This window comes from Myxocyprinus asiaticus, chromosome 5 (assembly GCF_019703515.2).
Source record: "Myxocyprinus asiaticus isolate MX2 ecotype Aquarium Trade chromosome 5, UBuf_Myxa_2, whole genome shotgun sequence".
NCBI lineage: Eukaryota > Metazoa > Chordata > Actinopteri > Cypriniformes > Catostomidae > Myxocyprinus > Myxocyprinus asiaticus.
In genome coordinates, this window is record NC_059348.1 from 9,309,521 (window position 1) to 9,326,048 (window position 16,528).

At 40.5% G+C, this 16,528-nt stretch overlaps 2 protein-coding genes across 4 annotated transcripts in view; both read right to left on the reverse strand.

Annotated features, from left to right (window-relative positions):
* The window catches only part of LOC127440745 (gastrula zinc finger protein XlCGF57.1-like), a 72,362-nt gene that overhangs the window by 37,415 nt on the left and 18,419 nt on the right, over positions 1–16,528 (reverse strand). The gene's annotated exons all lie outside the window — the stretch shown is intronic.
* The window catches only part of LOC127440569 (zinc finger protein 585A-like), a 56,208-nt gene continuing 52,024 nt past the window's right edge, over positions 12,345–16,528 (reverse strand). The window contains exon 6 of the mRNA XM_051697246.1: positions 12,345–15,886. Coding sequence (XP_051553206.1) covers positions 14,199–15,886 — 1,688 coding nt within the window. The 3' untranslated portion in view covers positions 12,345–14,198. The remainder of the gene's footprint in view (positions 15,887–16,528) is intronic.

Genomic DNA, 16,528 nt, shown 5'->3' on the forward strand with positions numbered 1-16,528 from the left:
GTCTTATTTTGGTTTCTGTTGAAGACTCAATCCAAAGGAAACTTTTGGACTCGTATTGTAACCAAGCTATATTCTAGATGATTTTGCAAATGGTTTTTCAAATATAGCCGATCGTGGTAAAAGTTAAATAAAATACCTTGAGCTTGCTTACAGGAGGGTGAAGGACAACAATAGTAAATATAGAATGGAAAGGGTAACTTGTCCATCTTACAATGAATTGGATGAGGTTTTGAAAAATAAATAGTCATTTTGCCCTCCTGAGGGCTATGTTTTGGACTGTGCTACATCAGCCTCTCAACCTGCACAGAAACAGCATCAGACACCACCAATTCAGAGATCATTTTGAGTCCTAAATTGACATTTTCAATTTTGTAATGGAAGCTTGTACACATCATTTGAACCAGCAATAGCAGATCCTGACTGGTGGCGTAAGCAAAAAGTGCAAAAGTGTTTTTGTGTGTGTGTGTGTGTGTGTGTGTGTGATAGTCCTTAGTTTTTCCTCTTTTATTTATTTACTTGTTAGTTGAACTGTTGTTTAAAAGCAATATCACACTCACAATCATGCTGTATGGCCCTAAATCAGCACGGATGTGATTACCTGTGGCCTTGTGCTAGGTATGGGCAAAAGAAGCTTCGTGAAGCTCTGAAGTTTTTCCTCAATTGCTCCAGGAAAAGATTCAAAGCCTCGGGAGTGTCGAAAAAAGTGCCATCTGGTGGTTTGTCAAATGTAAAGCAGCCATAAACACGGGTATGCAGCTCCACTTTATGAAGCACCTGATGTAGGTTTGATCCAGTGTGCACAAATAAAAGCCTAACAGTGCTAAATTTGTTGATTATCATGACAATATGATTCAGTGTGACTTTAATAATAGAAATGAACATAAATATGACTAACAGAGTTGAATGAGGCAAGTATCTAGTGCTCTAATTATATTTAATTATACTTGTATTATAGGATCTATCATAATGTAATTTGAAATACTTTGTAAATGGACTTAAACTTCCATAAAACCATAGAGTAGAGGTCTGGATTCACACATTCCAAAGTGAAGCGTGCATGTGACTGGACAGAAAGTGAGGCTTAATTTTTCTTTGATCATGTGATTCTCTGAAAACAATACACGCTCCAATACAGGACTTCATTGAAAATTGTGCTGGGTACTTGGTACATGCTTTGAAGCTTCAGTGTCATATGTAACCAGAGGTGGGTAGAGTAGCCAAAAACTGTACTCAAGTAAAAGTAAAATTACTTTAAAAAATAATTACTCAAGTAGAAGTAAAAGTACTAACATAAATAATGACTTGAGTAAGAGTAAGGAAGTATCCAATTAAAAGAATACTCAAGTAGTGAGTAACTCGTTACTTTCACAAATGACATAATAGATGTTAACTCCCCTATATTCCATTACATAATACACATTTAACATGTATTACAAAATTATTATTATTATTATTATTAATGGAAATTCTGTCATCATTCACTATCATGTTGTTCTAAACCCATATGACATTCTTTCTTCCATGCAACACAATAAGGAGATATAAGACAGAATGTCACTATTTACTTTCAGTGAATATTTTGTCCAAATTCACTCACTTATTTAGTTCAATCACTGCTGAGATTTAGTGCACTCACTGCCATTCACTATATAGGAAATAGTGAATGAGTGAACGATTTCGGACACAGCCACTCTCTTCGCCATACGATCGCCTCACGCCAGCACATCTCCCACACGTGCGCCCCGTGCACCTCGCTGTGCACACTTAGAAATGCTGTCTGTTCCCGCTTCAGCTGTCAATCACATGAACTGCAGAGCAAAAGGCATTTACACTTAACGTGGATGTTTACATGGATTTATACAGTTAATTAGCCCGAAGTAGCGGCGATAGTTTCCAGTACTCCTGCGAGGGCAATTCGCATTTTAAATGCGTAAATACTGCTCATGACATGCGGGATGCGGGACAAAGTGCACTGATATATTGCTGCTCTGATTTAAAATGTACACTTAAAAAAACTGATGTTTCAAGAGCCCATATTTACAGAATCCCCCTGAAAATGACCATCACAATGTCACAGAAAAGCCCGCGTTAGCACTAGAGCCACAAATTACCTCGACGTGCTGCCTTAACTTGAAGCTGAGATTTTAATCTTGAAATATCCGCTTGTCTTTGTGTTAATTGAAGGCTTTGCATGACGAATTTTTTCACTGTGCAGAGTGAAGAAAGTGTTTCACTTTGAAGAGTGCACCAGTGATGGACTCGCCTTGAGTGACAGTCTGTGTCAGCGTGTGTCAGTGTTGTAATACTCAAGATCGGCCTTGGTCTCGAGACAACTTTTTGAAGGTCTCGGTCTCTTCTCGGAATCGACCACATTTTTACTCAGTCATGTCTCGGTCTCAGACAAAGAGGACTTGGGATTTTATTTCAAGACCGGTCAAGACCACAACTGTGGGGATATCACTAAATTGCCTGTGCATTGTTTGATTTATTTGATAACTTCATTACTGTGATTGGATGTAAAGCTTCCTGCTTCAAATGCAAGCAATAACTTGACTCATTTCTAATTTGAAATTTTTGTTACTGTTAACGGCTGTAACCCCTCCCCACACACCAAGAAAGTGAATGCGGGAGACTCTTAAAGATTTTCTCATAAAAAAACAGTAAAGAACTGGGAGCAGGGTTGCCAGCATGTTACTGTAAAATTAACGGTGTCTTTCTGTTGCAGAAATGAACAGCTAGATACTGTTTTAACAGCTACAGTATACAACCGTAATTTAGCAGCATATAGCTGTCAAATTACATATTATCTACTGTTGTTGAAATTAACAGCTATGTTCCCAGCATGCACTGCGGCATGAAGAAATTGCTTCGATTTTTTACTATTTACTGGTTTATTTTGACGTTGTTTTTGTTGTAGTCTAAGTTACTTGGATTTTAATGTTCAGCTCTTACTTATTTACATAAAAGTATGTTTGTTAATTGTCACCTTTGTTGCATTTCGTATGCCGAGAGTTGATATCTGTGTGTCTAGATAACAACTGGAGTTATGCTGTAAATTCATCAAAAACATCAAACACACAATTTGCTGATATAATTTTGCTGAAATATCCTTTACTTTTTTGCTTTTATGTGTAATGCATCACTATTGCCACATATAGTGCCATTAGCAAGGTAGGATCAGACATTCAGGCTGACCTTAGGTTTTGTCTTCCAAGTAGCACAGTGCAACAACTTGTCTTTTACTTAAACATAAATTGACTGGCTGGAAGAACATAATATAATAATAAAGAAGGTCCAAGGTGCCAGCTCAAGAGATCACTAATCACCATAATGGTGACTTCAATCAAAACACAACTATTGATAACAAAAAACAACACTAATTAAACTAAGACTTCTATTAAGTCTGAATAAATAATTTTGTATGTGTGTTTTGTTTTTTTTTGTTTTTTTTTGTTTTTTTTTTTGTAGCTCCAATGCATTGCCAAAGCATGCATACTTATTCAAGCGCAAATGCTTATGGGTATTTCACCATTATAACCCACAATGCAGTGCTATACTGTTATTTTACTGTGTACAGATTGTTGTTGTTGTTTTTTTTTTTTCATAAAACATACACTGTTCAATCCTGGCAAAATTGTACATTTAATATGTACATTGCTTCTAAGGTTGATTTTTTTTTATTTTTTATTTGACTTCTCATTAGACAAGTGAAAGCTGATGTGAGATGATAAAGAACAAAGGTGTTGGTCAGAAACATCATGAACACTAACCATGTGCCACAAACTAAAATTTTCATGGGGGGTTAAAATATATGTTTCAAAATGTCACTATAGCTTTCACCAAGATGATATCATGGTTTTAAATGTTCATTTTCCCCTAATGCCTTGCACAGAACAGCTATTTACCGTAAAACTAGTCACTTGCCTGCTCTTGATCTCCCAGAATGCAACGTTTTTAACAGCAAACTACTGTATTTAAGAATCACAGTAGATTGCTGTAGGAATTTGGCCGTAAATTTACAGCAATATTTTACAGTGCCCGGAAGCATTTCAGAGGTATTTCTACTCCTGATGATGTCATGGTTGAGGGACATTCTGTTGTGTGCCTCATCCAATAGAAGTTGAGAGTTCAATCCTTTAGTGAGAAAGGCTTCATGGGATTTGTAGTCTGTTTTGGACTCCCTTTGTTTGATTTTGGCGTGGTTTTTATCAGTAAGATTTATGACTTATGTGGGGGCCTGAGTTATGTTTTTACGACTGTGTTAGGCCTGCCTTTCTCTTCTATCTGAATACATGAGGCCCAACATTCCACCCTTTGGTCTGAAGAGTTGGTTGTTGTCCAGCATCTTTAGAGCAAATGAAGGGCCAAACAGTTCTTGTCGGTTCACAGTAACCTGTGGGTTACGCCATCCATGTTTTCCTGATAGGAAAGAAAATGGTTGCACAGTCCATACAGTTCATTAGAGTTCACAGAGTCTTTATCATCTGGACAGACATTGAGGCACATCTGTGCATAGAAATTCCAGCTAAATCTAAAACTACATTCATCACACATAAACATTTCAAGTTAATGGAAGGCACAGCATTAACCATAACACAATCCTTTGTTGTTCTTTGGTCATAACACAAAATCAAAGTAGAACCTGACATTGGTTACTAGGAACAAAATGTTAGAGGAAAGGAGGGTTAAAGGTTAAAAGGCTTATCCTTGGAAATGATTGGGGTTAACCTGTGGGATGGGCTCAGACTGGTGTGTAAAACGTGGCTGTACGAGGAGGAAGTCCAGTCTGGCCTGTAGGTGTTGAATGTACCTGTACATGGCGTGTGCAATCTGATAGGGTGTTCTCAGTAAGGACGATCTGCTAATGTGACTAGGAAATATAGTGGTCAAGCCAGTCGGTTTGAGACTGAACTTCACTAATTTCGTCCCTTCAGCCTGAAGCTGCTGTTGAAGGGTGTCATCAACGGTGAGGCTGTGACCTCTAAATGCATCCATGATCTCAATTTCTTCGTCATGTTTGTCGACATTGAGATGATGGAGGACGATATCGTCAATGTGCACGGTGGCTCCTTGGGGAACCGTTAAGAACACCGTTTGGTTTGGTAGCCTTAGTTTAGTGGCTGTATCATGGCAGTCGTATGACATTGGGACTTCGGTGGCTGGTGTGTTAACGAGCCAGTGATTGCCTGCTCGCTCTACCCTTGTCTCTGTTCCTTCATCTTGTTCAGGGAATTCGGCTCTTAGGCCGCAGAGGTAGTTAGTCACCTCTCTAACAAAGGGGTTGCGTTTGGACAAACCCAATGAATGTCATTTGTCTTAGTACACATGTTAAGGTTAGAGATAATTTAGAGCGAGGGGTCCTGAGCCCACGTGTGTCCACGACGCAGTCAATGAGCGGAGCGAATTGGTTCAGTAGGTCCTGGCCAACTAACAGTGGTTCCGTATTAATGGGACATATGTAAACAGGGTGTACTAGCATCATCCCTTGAAAGGTGTCAATCCAGGCCCGTTTTGTGATAGACGACCTATCTTGTGTGTAGCTTGTGATGCTTACGTTGCAGGTCTCTGTCTATAACGGTTTGCCAAGGGAGAGCTTTGCTCTAGCCACCTCTGCGAAGGTGTTGAAACCCGTTAAACTTATTTCGGAACCAGTGTCGAGTAGTGCATGGGAGCTGAATGACCCATGAGTCAGGTGTTGCACTTACGGTACAGATCACCCAAGAAGGACAGAAAAGGAGGGTGTGTTTTGGGGAGCAACTTGGACCCTGTTCCCCTTTTCCCAACCTACAACGTCAACTTTGGCGTTAACAGGAGAAGGTACATTGTCTAGTCATACTGACGAGGTTTCAGCACCATATTCCTTTGAGGAGTTCGGCAGACCTGGTGAACAATGGAGCACATCAAGCTTTGTTACTAACTCAGTCAAGCGTCTCCTTATATCCTCCATTTCCTCTCTCAAATCCTGTTCTCTGAGGGGGTCTGAGACCTTTTCTACCCACCCACCTTCTTGTTTGGGTTTTTGTTCGAACCACGCCTTTCCTTTCTGCCGACGAACGTTTTGTTGTTTAGGCTTGCCGTGACCCTGGGGGGGTGTCTGGTTACCACCCCCCTGGTTCTGTTGCCTACCCTGCTGGTGGGGTGATTGGTGCCTCTGGGGTCCGGTTCTAGCATTCACCTTAACGCGAGGCATTTCGTTGCCTTCAAACGCTAGGTCTGCATATTCTGAGGCTTGGATCCCCAGGGCTCTGGCGTCACCTTCATGCACTCGGGCAGGGCGCACACGTGTCTCCCATGCCAGCTGCACGTACCTTCTGATTTCCTGCATGGTGGGGTTGCCCATTCTGCAGTGCACCGTGACGTCATATCGCACGCACTCGTGGAGGTTGTGAAGGAAAAGAGACTTGAAAGCTCGTTCCTCCTCCAGACCTGGTGCGTTACTTCCTTGGAAGTACGTGGTTCTCAGGCGTCTATAATACTCACGCGGAGGCTCGTGCCTCTTCTGGGTGATGGCGAAAGCAGCTATGGTAGAGGAGGCTTCGTCGATATAATGCGAATACTCCTCGCGTAGGGCTTTACACAGAGCTGAGTAGCGGTGTTGTGTACCAGTCGGTAGTGTTTCCATGAACGCATGGACACTCCTTACCGTGGTCTTCCATATAAGCTTGAGTTTTTCACGTGACGAAGCATAAGGCAAATCAACCAGGCAGTGCTCAATTATATAATATTAGATAATTGTCGATGTTTGAATCTTGATTACTTGGTCAAAGCGCTCTATGTCCCCTGCGAGGGACTCGAGTTCTCGGATGCGCAAGCCTTGGTGTCGGTATGACCACGGGTCGTCCGAGTCATCCAAAACACCATAGTCACTAAGATCGCTATAGTGATGAGGATGACTTCCTCCCCTTCATGGTGGGGAAGAAGTCCAGTCGACGCGTGGGGGTGCGTACAGCTCCCTGGCTAATGGAATCTTTGAGCCGATTACACCACTCTGGGCTTGAAAATAATTGTCCCCCCTCCGTGGTGTGGAATCAGTCGGTTTGAATGCACGGTGGCGTGACTGAAAACTGACTGGGGGGGCAACTGTAAGGAGGGGCACCTGCATCCAACCAGCGGGCCGCTGGAGGAGCTTGAAAGGTGTCATGGCGGATGAAGTCAGAGATCGTACCACTAGGGGCAGCTCGGCTCCTAGCGTGTGTCCCTGGGTTTCTCTGGGGCACATTTCTACGCGTTGTGCTAAAGAGGGAGCCCTCTTCTATGTCAGATATTGTGCTGTGCATTTCAGCTGCACTTACCTGATCTGACTCTACTTTTAGCTGGGCAGCTTGAAGCTGCCTGCGCAGGGTTTCGTTTTCCTCCTGCATCCGAGCATTATCTTCCTGTGCCTGGACTTTCTCAGCTTGGGTGCACCTAACGTCTTGGTGCAGGCTGAGATTTTCCCTCTGCACCACTTTGTAGCTGCTCTGCAGCTGGGCGAGCTGGGCCTGGTGCTCTGCGGATTGCAGTTGGGTTCTGCGGTGATGGAGGAATATTTGGCCCACTAGGTCCGGGATTGTGCGCTTTGGCTTCCCAACCGGGTTGTTGACATAATCAACTAGTTCCTGCAATATTTCATCACAATGACTAATATTGTAGCCGTTAAGGTTATCTCTCTCCTCTATGGAGAGACGAAGGACAGCAGCGACTACATCTTGCAGTGCTGGGTCGACTAACCTCTGTGGAGCTTCAGCTCCAGTCACGCATTGCGATTGTTGACTCATTTTACTGGGGCAGTAAAAATTCTTGCGACACAATGGCTCTGATAGCTTGTTGTTTTACAGTTTCTATAATGCTGACACGAACACACAGGTGAGAGTCTTCGACCTGTGGCTTACGGTCTACTGTTATGTAATGTGCAAATTTCACTGCGTTCTCTCTTTGGTGGACGTCAATGAAGTGAGTTGGCACCTCTCTGTAACATCTAGATGAAAGCATTAGGAGTTAAATAACAACAAGAGCAGATTTTAAGCAGACTATAGTAAATTTACCAACCCCTAATTCACTCTTAAAAGCACTTTCAAACCACACTGGCTTATGTTTGGCAAGTTGTGAGAAGTAAACTGTCAAACAGAACCAAACTTTGAAGGAAGGATTCAAGTTATTACTTTGGATTCTTATGCATACACACTGTGACAGAACTGGCACGTAGGATGCCTCACACTACTCAGTGCATCCATGTGAGAGCTAACAAATTCATTGACTATTTATACACAGACACTAACTGCAATTTTAAAAGCCACAGGTGTGGGAAATTAACCTTTAATTGCCATTTAAACCTGTGTGTGTCACCTTGTGTGTCTGTAACAAGGCCAAACATTCAAGGGTATGTAAACTTTTGATCAGGGCCATTTGGGTGATTTCTGTTATCATTATGATTTAAAAAGGAGCCAAACAACTATGTGATGATAAATGGCTTCATATGATCACTATCCTTAAATAAACTACAGTTTTTTTGCATGATCAGTCATATTTTCAAAATCAATGCCAAAATTTCACAATTTCTGCCAAGGTATGCAAACTTTTGAGCACAACTGTATATAAATTATATAGCAATAAAAGAGGTGAATGAATCTTCATTTGTTTTCTGTGGGTGTTTTTATGGGAATCTGGATCTTTCTGATCAATTTGAGGAGTGCCTATGGTTTGCGAGTTCCACATTTTATTGTAAGTGTGTCATGCAGTGTGGGACTCACACTGGTCTGGTCTTGGTCTTGACTCGGACTTGCCCTGCCTTGGCCTTGACTTGGTCTCAACCCCTCAAAGTCTTGGTCTTGTCTCTGTCTCGATACACTCTGGTCTTGGTCTTGACTTGGTCTCAACACCTGAAAGTCTTGGTCTTGTCTCTGTCTCGATACACTCTGGTCTTGGTCTTGACTTGGTCTCAACACCTGAAAGTCTTGGTCTTGTGTCGGTCTCGATACACTCTGGTTTTGGTCTTGACTTGGTCTCGGTTTAGGTGGTCTTGACTGCAACACTGGCACACGCAGCTGAACTTCCGCTGTTGTAAAAGTCCCATTCAATAATCTCTCAATAAATTACACATTAACTGCAATTAAACCCAGTAATGTAACAACAGGAATGCTGCCCATTGTAAAGGAGTAAAACATTTTATTAGAAATTTACTTGAGTGAGAGTAAAAAGTACCCTCTTTTAAAACCAACTCTAAAAGTAATTTCCCCCCCAAAAAGTTATTCAAGTAGATGTAACAGAGTAAATGTAGTGTATTACTACCCACCTCTGTACGTAACATCACTACCTTGTGCCTAGAGCCTAGTCACAGCCATGCTGATGCAGGGTCACACAGCACTCTTTGCTCATGTAATACTGCATTATTAAACAAGCTCGTCATAAAAAAGTGTTGTCTCTGTACTGTATTTAACATTACCTTACTTCAATAATAGTCCTAAGATTGTTTTTAAGCCACATTAAGTGTGTCAGATGAACATTCAATTGAATCTCTTTAGTATAAACCAGGGGTTGGCAACCTACGGCATGCGTGCCAACATTGGCACACGGAGGGGTAATCACTGGCACACAAGCAACAGTGAGAGAGGAGTAGACTATTGTATGAATATTAAGTCCCTTGCACCTGCATTCCAATCTATATCTTGATGTAATTCTTTCTCAAGACCATGCAACATTTTCTTTAGCTGTAATGGAGGTGAAACTAAAAGTTAAAAGTGTGATGAGACTGGCTTGCACGTGCTACGCATTCGCACATCATGAGCCGGCGGCACAGCGCACAATTCAGGCAGCACTATTCAGAGTAAACGTGCCCACTTTGCTTCGGTCCTGCTGTGGTTAAGTGGATGACCGCCTACATTTCGTGTTTCATTTGTTTCTTTTTGCTTTAAGAACAACACATGATGTATTTTAAATAAGAAGCCACCATGAGATTTTCAACCCAGCATACACCCTCCTTAAACCACAATGCTGGTCACTCTCAAAACTACATTAAATGATTAAAAGAGTAAACATACACACATTGTGGGGTTCAAAAATCTGAGTCTAATACAAAATTTAAATGAAACCTGGAAATGAAGTTTTAAGCGTCGCCGCTGCCTGAATTGATCGGCTTGTGATGCGCAAATTTTCACTGAAACTGTGTTCGGGGCCCCTTATCTACACGGAAATACTGAACGTGTGCCCCAGAGGTCTGCAGGTCAATCACCCCATAGTATTTAAGCAGCCACTCATATAGACTTTAATAAACACTGCCATGTGATCCTTAGCTACCAGCTTGTGATCTATAAGTGACTAGATCCATAGTCTTTAATAACCATCTGTCTCACTCAGATGTTTCCACCAGATAAGCCTATTTATTAACAATTGTTAGTGAAATATATTCAACTCATAAATAAGAAAAAGAGACAGGGGTAAACCAGCCTCTTCACCAGATGTAGGGATAAAGAAACTGGCTGATGGGCAGTGATCTGATCCTTCCTTAGGTGCTTGTATTATACTGGCTATAAGAAGGGACAAAGTATCTGCATGTGATACTGCTTCTTTCTGGGATGGAGTCATGATGCGGAAATGGACACCACCTCATGTGCGAACTGGGATACTGTCTATCAGTAGTGCCTACTGCATACCATTCTCATGTCTTACAGCTTTCCCATGATCATGTGCTGTCACTCAGGATATCTAGGCATCTAGGGGTTAAAAGACATTTAAATGAATCTCAAGTTATTTCTTTTGGCCAGGTCTAAAATCTGCAGAGTCTAAATATTGTAAGTCATGTCATACCTGTCAGGTATCGGGTAAGCCAAATCATGTCATCTCCCTGGCTCCACTGCACCCCATTCCTGTGATGGGAGAGCTGTTTGAGAGTCATCCTTGACTGTGTAGGACCATTGCCTAGATCAAGATCAGGGCATCAGTTTACCCTTACCTTGATGTGCGCTTCTACTCGTTACCCAGAGGCTACACCCCTTGGAAGTCGTGGTAAAATCTCTGGTAAAATTCTGTTCAATTTAAGGTTTTCCAAAGCAAGAGTGCAACAGGTCTGTTTTCATAAGGTAACAGGGGTTGTAACACAGAAATGAATTTCTTTGTTGACTTTCAACCCTACAGTTGCTTTGCCAAGGCCAAACAACTAAGCTAATGCTCTGAAATCATTGCTGGTTGCGAGATACCACAGGGCGACTGCAATCCTCATCTCCAACTGCATTGTTACACTTGTGTCAGGACAATAGCAGTCACAGTGAGCCTGTTTACATGCACACCAATACACTGATTACTCCCCCCCCCCAAAAAAAACAGCTTATTTAAAAAATCTGACAAAGCAAAAAATCCACGTTTAAATAACTTTTAAAATAATCGCTTTATTTTCTGCTTTTGACGTCAAACCATGAAGAGGCAGGCACTCAACACGTGCGTACATTGGATGAGCCGGTAAGAACGCCTGTTAAGGTGATTACATGCCACGTGAAATCGGCGTCATGGGCAAAAATCTACCCGTGTAGATCAGTTTATTCTTAAGCCGTTTATAATATTACACCAATAAATGATCGCCATTTATTGTTTATATATGACTACATGCGTTGTCGGCTTATTAAGCATGATCGGTGTAAGAACGTGCATGTTAACACGCTTAATTTCTCACACAGAACATCAAATATGCGATATTGCATGCAAAAATGTGCAAGCCGCAGATCATTGATGAATGCACCAAGCACAATGTTTACCCACCAATCCTGACTTATGGCATGTGTGCATACTGGACGAGCCGGTAAGAACGCCGGTTAAGGTGTTTACATGCCACGTGAAATCAGCGTAATGGGCGAAAATCTACCCGTGTCAATCGCTTTCTTATGGCATTTATAAACTTACACCGATAAATGATCGCCATTTATTGTGTATATATGATCACATGTCCGTGGTGGCCTTTGACCCTCATGCTGACGTATGTAGTGACACAAACCATTGGAGAAATCCGGTCACAAGCGGACAAAGGAGATGCATTTCATATATATTTCTCGAGGAACTTTTATTTTGACACCATAATACACATTACTAGACGATAACAGAATTTTGGTCAAATACGAGCTATTTTCACGGTGTAAAAATGTACAACATGCATCATGTGTTTGCTGATATACATAAATAAATTTGACCGAAACGGCAAGTGTTAAGAATTAGCTGTATTTAGGAAAATAAATCAAACCTGTCATTGACTACAGAAACCGTACTCTCCTCCTCTGCTGCAAGTTTTGGACTTCTCCCATCTCGGAAACTCGGGTATCAAAATTATTCAGAGTTACCCAGTCGTAATTACGACATTCATGTGCAACATCCGAGTGGGAAACTCGAATTTAAAATCATTCAGCTAGCACGTGAAGGCAGAATAAATGATATCAGATCTGGTAGAAACCTTTGTTGTTGTTATACAAGGTAATGATCATTTACTGTATACACTGCAAAAAATAAAAATACAAATTTTCTTAGTATTTTTGTCTGGTCTTCCAGTAAAAATACCTAAATATTCATAAAACAAGATATATTTACTTAAGCAAAATGTAATAAGAAATTAAGTCTCGATTTCAGTGAAACCTGACCAAATTTAGTAAACTTTTCTTAAAAACAAGAAAAACAAATCTGCCATTGGGGTAAGAAAATACATTTGTTTTCCCTTTAAATTCATTTTGATTTACTTACCTCATTGGCAAATAGTTAGATTAGTAAGATTTTTCTCATGTAACGGTGGCGCACCAAAACTTAAATTTAAATTATAAAAAATTAAATATATTTGGGCGCCAGACAGGCTTGGGCCAGTTAAAATACACTTAAGACCCAGGATAGCACTTCATAAGCCAGCAGTCACAGCGATCATAGACACATTTGTATTTTGCTGGGAACTGTCACCAGACAAATAAAATACAAAAATTATAAATAAAACAATCTCTTAAAAAGGAAGATAATATCCATGATGAAAACAAGTGTCTGTGACTCAAACTCAGTAACACATTTATTGTGAACAATGAAAATATAAACCAAAAATTCAATAAAATAAAGCAAACAGTCCGAATCAAACAATCACAATTAACACATAAAACGTCATACACAATTAAGAGGCCAGTGTGTGTGTTTGTGAAGGGTGTATGTATATGCATGGGAGAGTGAGACACCACTGCAGGAGCACAGAGGGAGGGTCAAATATGAAACAATACGAGGCTGGTCAGAAAATCTCCTTAGCTTTCAATGCTGGCTCCATACCAACTTGGCTGTAGAGTTCTTAAATAGGTCGGCAGGCTCCGTACTCACTCCAAAACAAACTTGAGTCATCTGTCTGGCACCTGTATACCTACTTATTCATGGGATTATCTAATCAGCCAATCATGTGGAAGCAGCGCAGTGCATAAAATCATGCACATACGCGTCAGGAGCTTCAGTTAATGTTCACATCAGCCATCAGAATGGGAAAAAATGTGATCTCAGTGATTTGGACCGTGGCATGATTTTTGGTGCCAGACAGGCTGGTTTGAGTATTTCTGTAACTGCTGATCTCCTAGGATTTTTATGCACAACAATCTCTAGAATTTACTCCGAATGGTGCCCAAAAAAAAAAAAATTAAAAAAAAAACATCCAGTGAGTGGCAGTTCTGTGGATGGAAATGCCTTGTTGATGAGAGGTCAACAGAGAATGGCCAGACTGGTTCAAACTGACAAAGTCTACGGTAACTCAGATACCCGCTCTGTACAATTGTGGTGAGAAGAATAGCATGTCAGAATGCACATGTCAAATTCGAGGTGGATAGGTCGCAACAGCAGAAAACCACATCAGGCACTTTATTAAGACCATAGTGTTCCTAATATAGTGTTCGTTGAATATACAGTTACATTAATAATTTAGCAAACACTTTTATCCAAAGCGACTTACAAATGAGGAATACAACAGAAGCAATTGATACTTCTTTGATATATAATACAAAGTTGCAAATTGCTCAGAGAAGCACAAGTAAAAAGGAAGGTGAGCAACAGTGGTGAAAGAATAAATTGAGTTTATCTTTAAGAAGAGGAAAGACAGTTATTGCCTTAGTGGGATTACTTTATGTATTGTTTAATTGTTTTTTTATTCACTTTCAAATTATAACATATCTAGTAAACTGACTGAAATGCTACATTAAATACATAAGTGTTGACCCTGAAATTTACATTGCTCACTATGACAGTTTTGGACAATTTTGCTTTTTTATATGAGTGAGTAGATGACCTGATTGAGTGAAACTCTTCCCACATGAAGTGCAGTGATATGGCTTCTCTCCAGTATGCACTCTCTCATGTATTTTCAGGTATGCTGATGTACCGAAACACTTTCCACAAAAAGAACACACATGAGGCTTCTCATTAGTATGAGTTGTCATGTGTGTCTTTAGATGTGATGCCCGCGTAAATTTCTTTCCACACTGTTCACAGTCAAATGGCCTTAATCCAGAATGATAGCGCAGATGAACTGTGAGATGGGCAGCTTGTTTGAAACTTCTTCCACACTGATTACATGTAAAAGGCTTCTCTCCAGTGTGAATTCTCATATGACACTGAAGATTTCCTTTCTCTCTGAAACTCTTGCCACACTGAAGGCAGGGGAAGGGCTTTTCTCCAGTGTGAATTCTCATGTGACGCTGAAGATCTCCTTTCTCTCTGAAACTCTTGCCACATTGAAGGCAGGGGATGGGCTTTTCTCCAGTGTGAATTTTCATGTGAACATTTAGATGTTCTCTCTTTGAAAAAATGTTCCCACATGTAGTACAGTGGAATGGATTCTCTCCAGTATGAACTCTCTCGTGTGCTTTGAGGAGTACTGAGTGAGCGAAACTCTTTGCACAAAAAGAACACACACAAGGCTTCTCATCTGTGTGAGATGTGATGTGTACCTTCAGATTTGATTTCCGCCTAAATTTCTTTCCACACTGATCGCAGTTATATGGCCTTAATCCAGAGTGATTTTGCAGATGAAGAGCGAGATGGGCTGCTTGTGTGAAACTCTTTCCACACTGAGAGCAAGAGTAAGGCTTCTCCCCAGTGTGAATTCTTATATGACGCAGAAGGTTTCCTTTCTTTCTGAAACTCTTTCCACACTGATGGCAGGGGAAGGGCTTTTCTCCAGTGTGAATTTTCATGTGAACATTTAGATGTTCTTTCTTTGAGAAACTTTTCCCACATGAGGTACAGTAGTATGGCTTCTCTCCAGTATGCACTCTCTCATGTGCTTTCAAGAGTACTGAGTGAGCGAAACTCTTTCCACAAAAAGAACACAGACAAGGCTTCTCATTTGTGTGAGTTGTGATGTGTATCTTTAGATTTGATTTCCGCCTAAACTTCTTTCCACACTGATCGCAGTTAAATGGCCTTACTCCAGTGTGATTTTGCAGATGAAGTGCAAGATGGGCTGCTTGTGTGAAACTCTTTCCACACTGAGAGCAAGAGTAAGGCTTCTCTCCAGTGTGAATTCTTATGTGACGCAGAAGGTTTCCTTTCTGTCTGAAACTCTTTCCACACTGAAGGCAGGTGAAAGGCTTTTCTCCAGTGTGAATTTCCATGTGTCCCTTAAGATCTCCTTTTTGTGCAAAACTCATTCCACACTGATGACATGTGAAAGGCTTCTCTCCAGGGTGAAGTGTTAAGTGAGTGTTAAGGTTTCTTTTTTTTGTGAAACTTTGTCCACAGTGAGAGCAGGTGAAAGAATTTATGACTTTTGTTCTTTGAGTTCTTTTCCATGAGAAATTATTTTCTGTCTTTAAGCCATTTAAAGAATCTTCACCAGTGATGAAATTATCAAATGTATGATATTGATGGTGTTTCTCCTCCATGTCATTCAGTTCTTGACTTTCTTCTTTTACTTCTATCAAGTCTAAAATGAACAAAGTAAATTGAGACAAATTTGAAAAATTAAATACAATTAATCTATTTAATGCCAGTAAGCAGCAAAGGCCAAGTACCTTCTTTGTGTTCTTTGTTATGTTGAAGGATTTTTTTTAAAATTCTGATTAATATTCTGATATTATTTGTTTAACTGTAATTTTACTGCTTCTATGATTTTCTAACTGCCAGATCTAGTGAACTGTGCGAGTCATTATGAAGAATCAAGAATGGACACCAACCTCTTTGTTCCTCAGTATCTTCATTTTTCATTCTGCATGGTTCTGTAATACTGATGTCTTCACTCTCCTCTTTCAACTCCTCTTTTACAAACTTCATTTTTGCAATAAAATGTCAGCAGACTTCAGTGGATACACTTGGAGTTTTTCTTCTTTATAAACCACTTTTTTTTTAACTTGTCGGATGATGGAAATAATCTCAGCATTTATTGGTGAATTGCTGTGGGAGTGTCTTCACTGCAGGGGTGAATCATGATTGCTGTGTGGTATGGAGGAACAGATCTGCAAAAAAAAAAAAAAAAAAAAAGGGACCAAATTCCTTAATTTGAACAATAACACCTTTTCTAGAAAATCCCATTTCCCTGTTTTCCACATATAACCATAGCTAGGCCTTG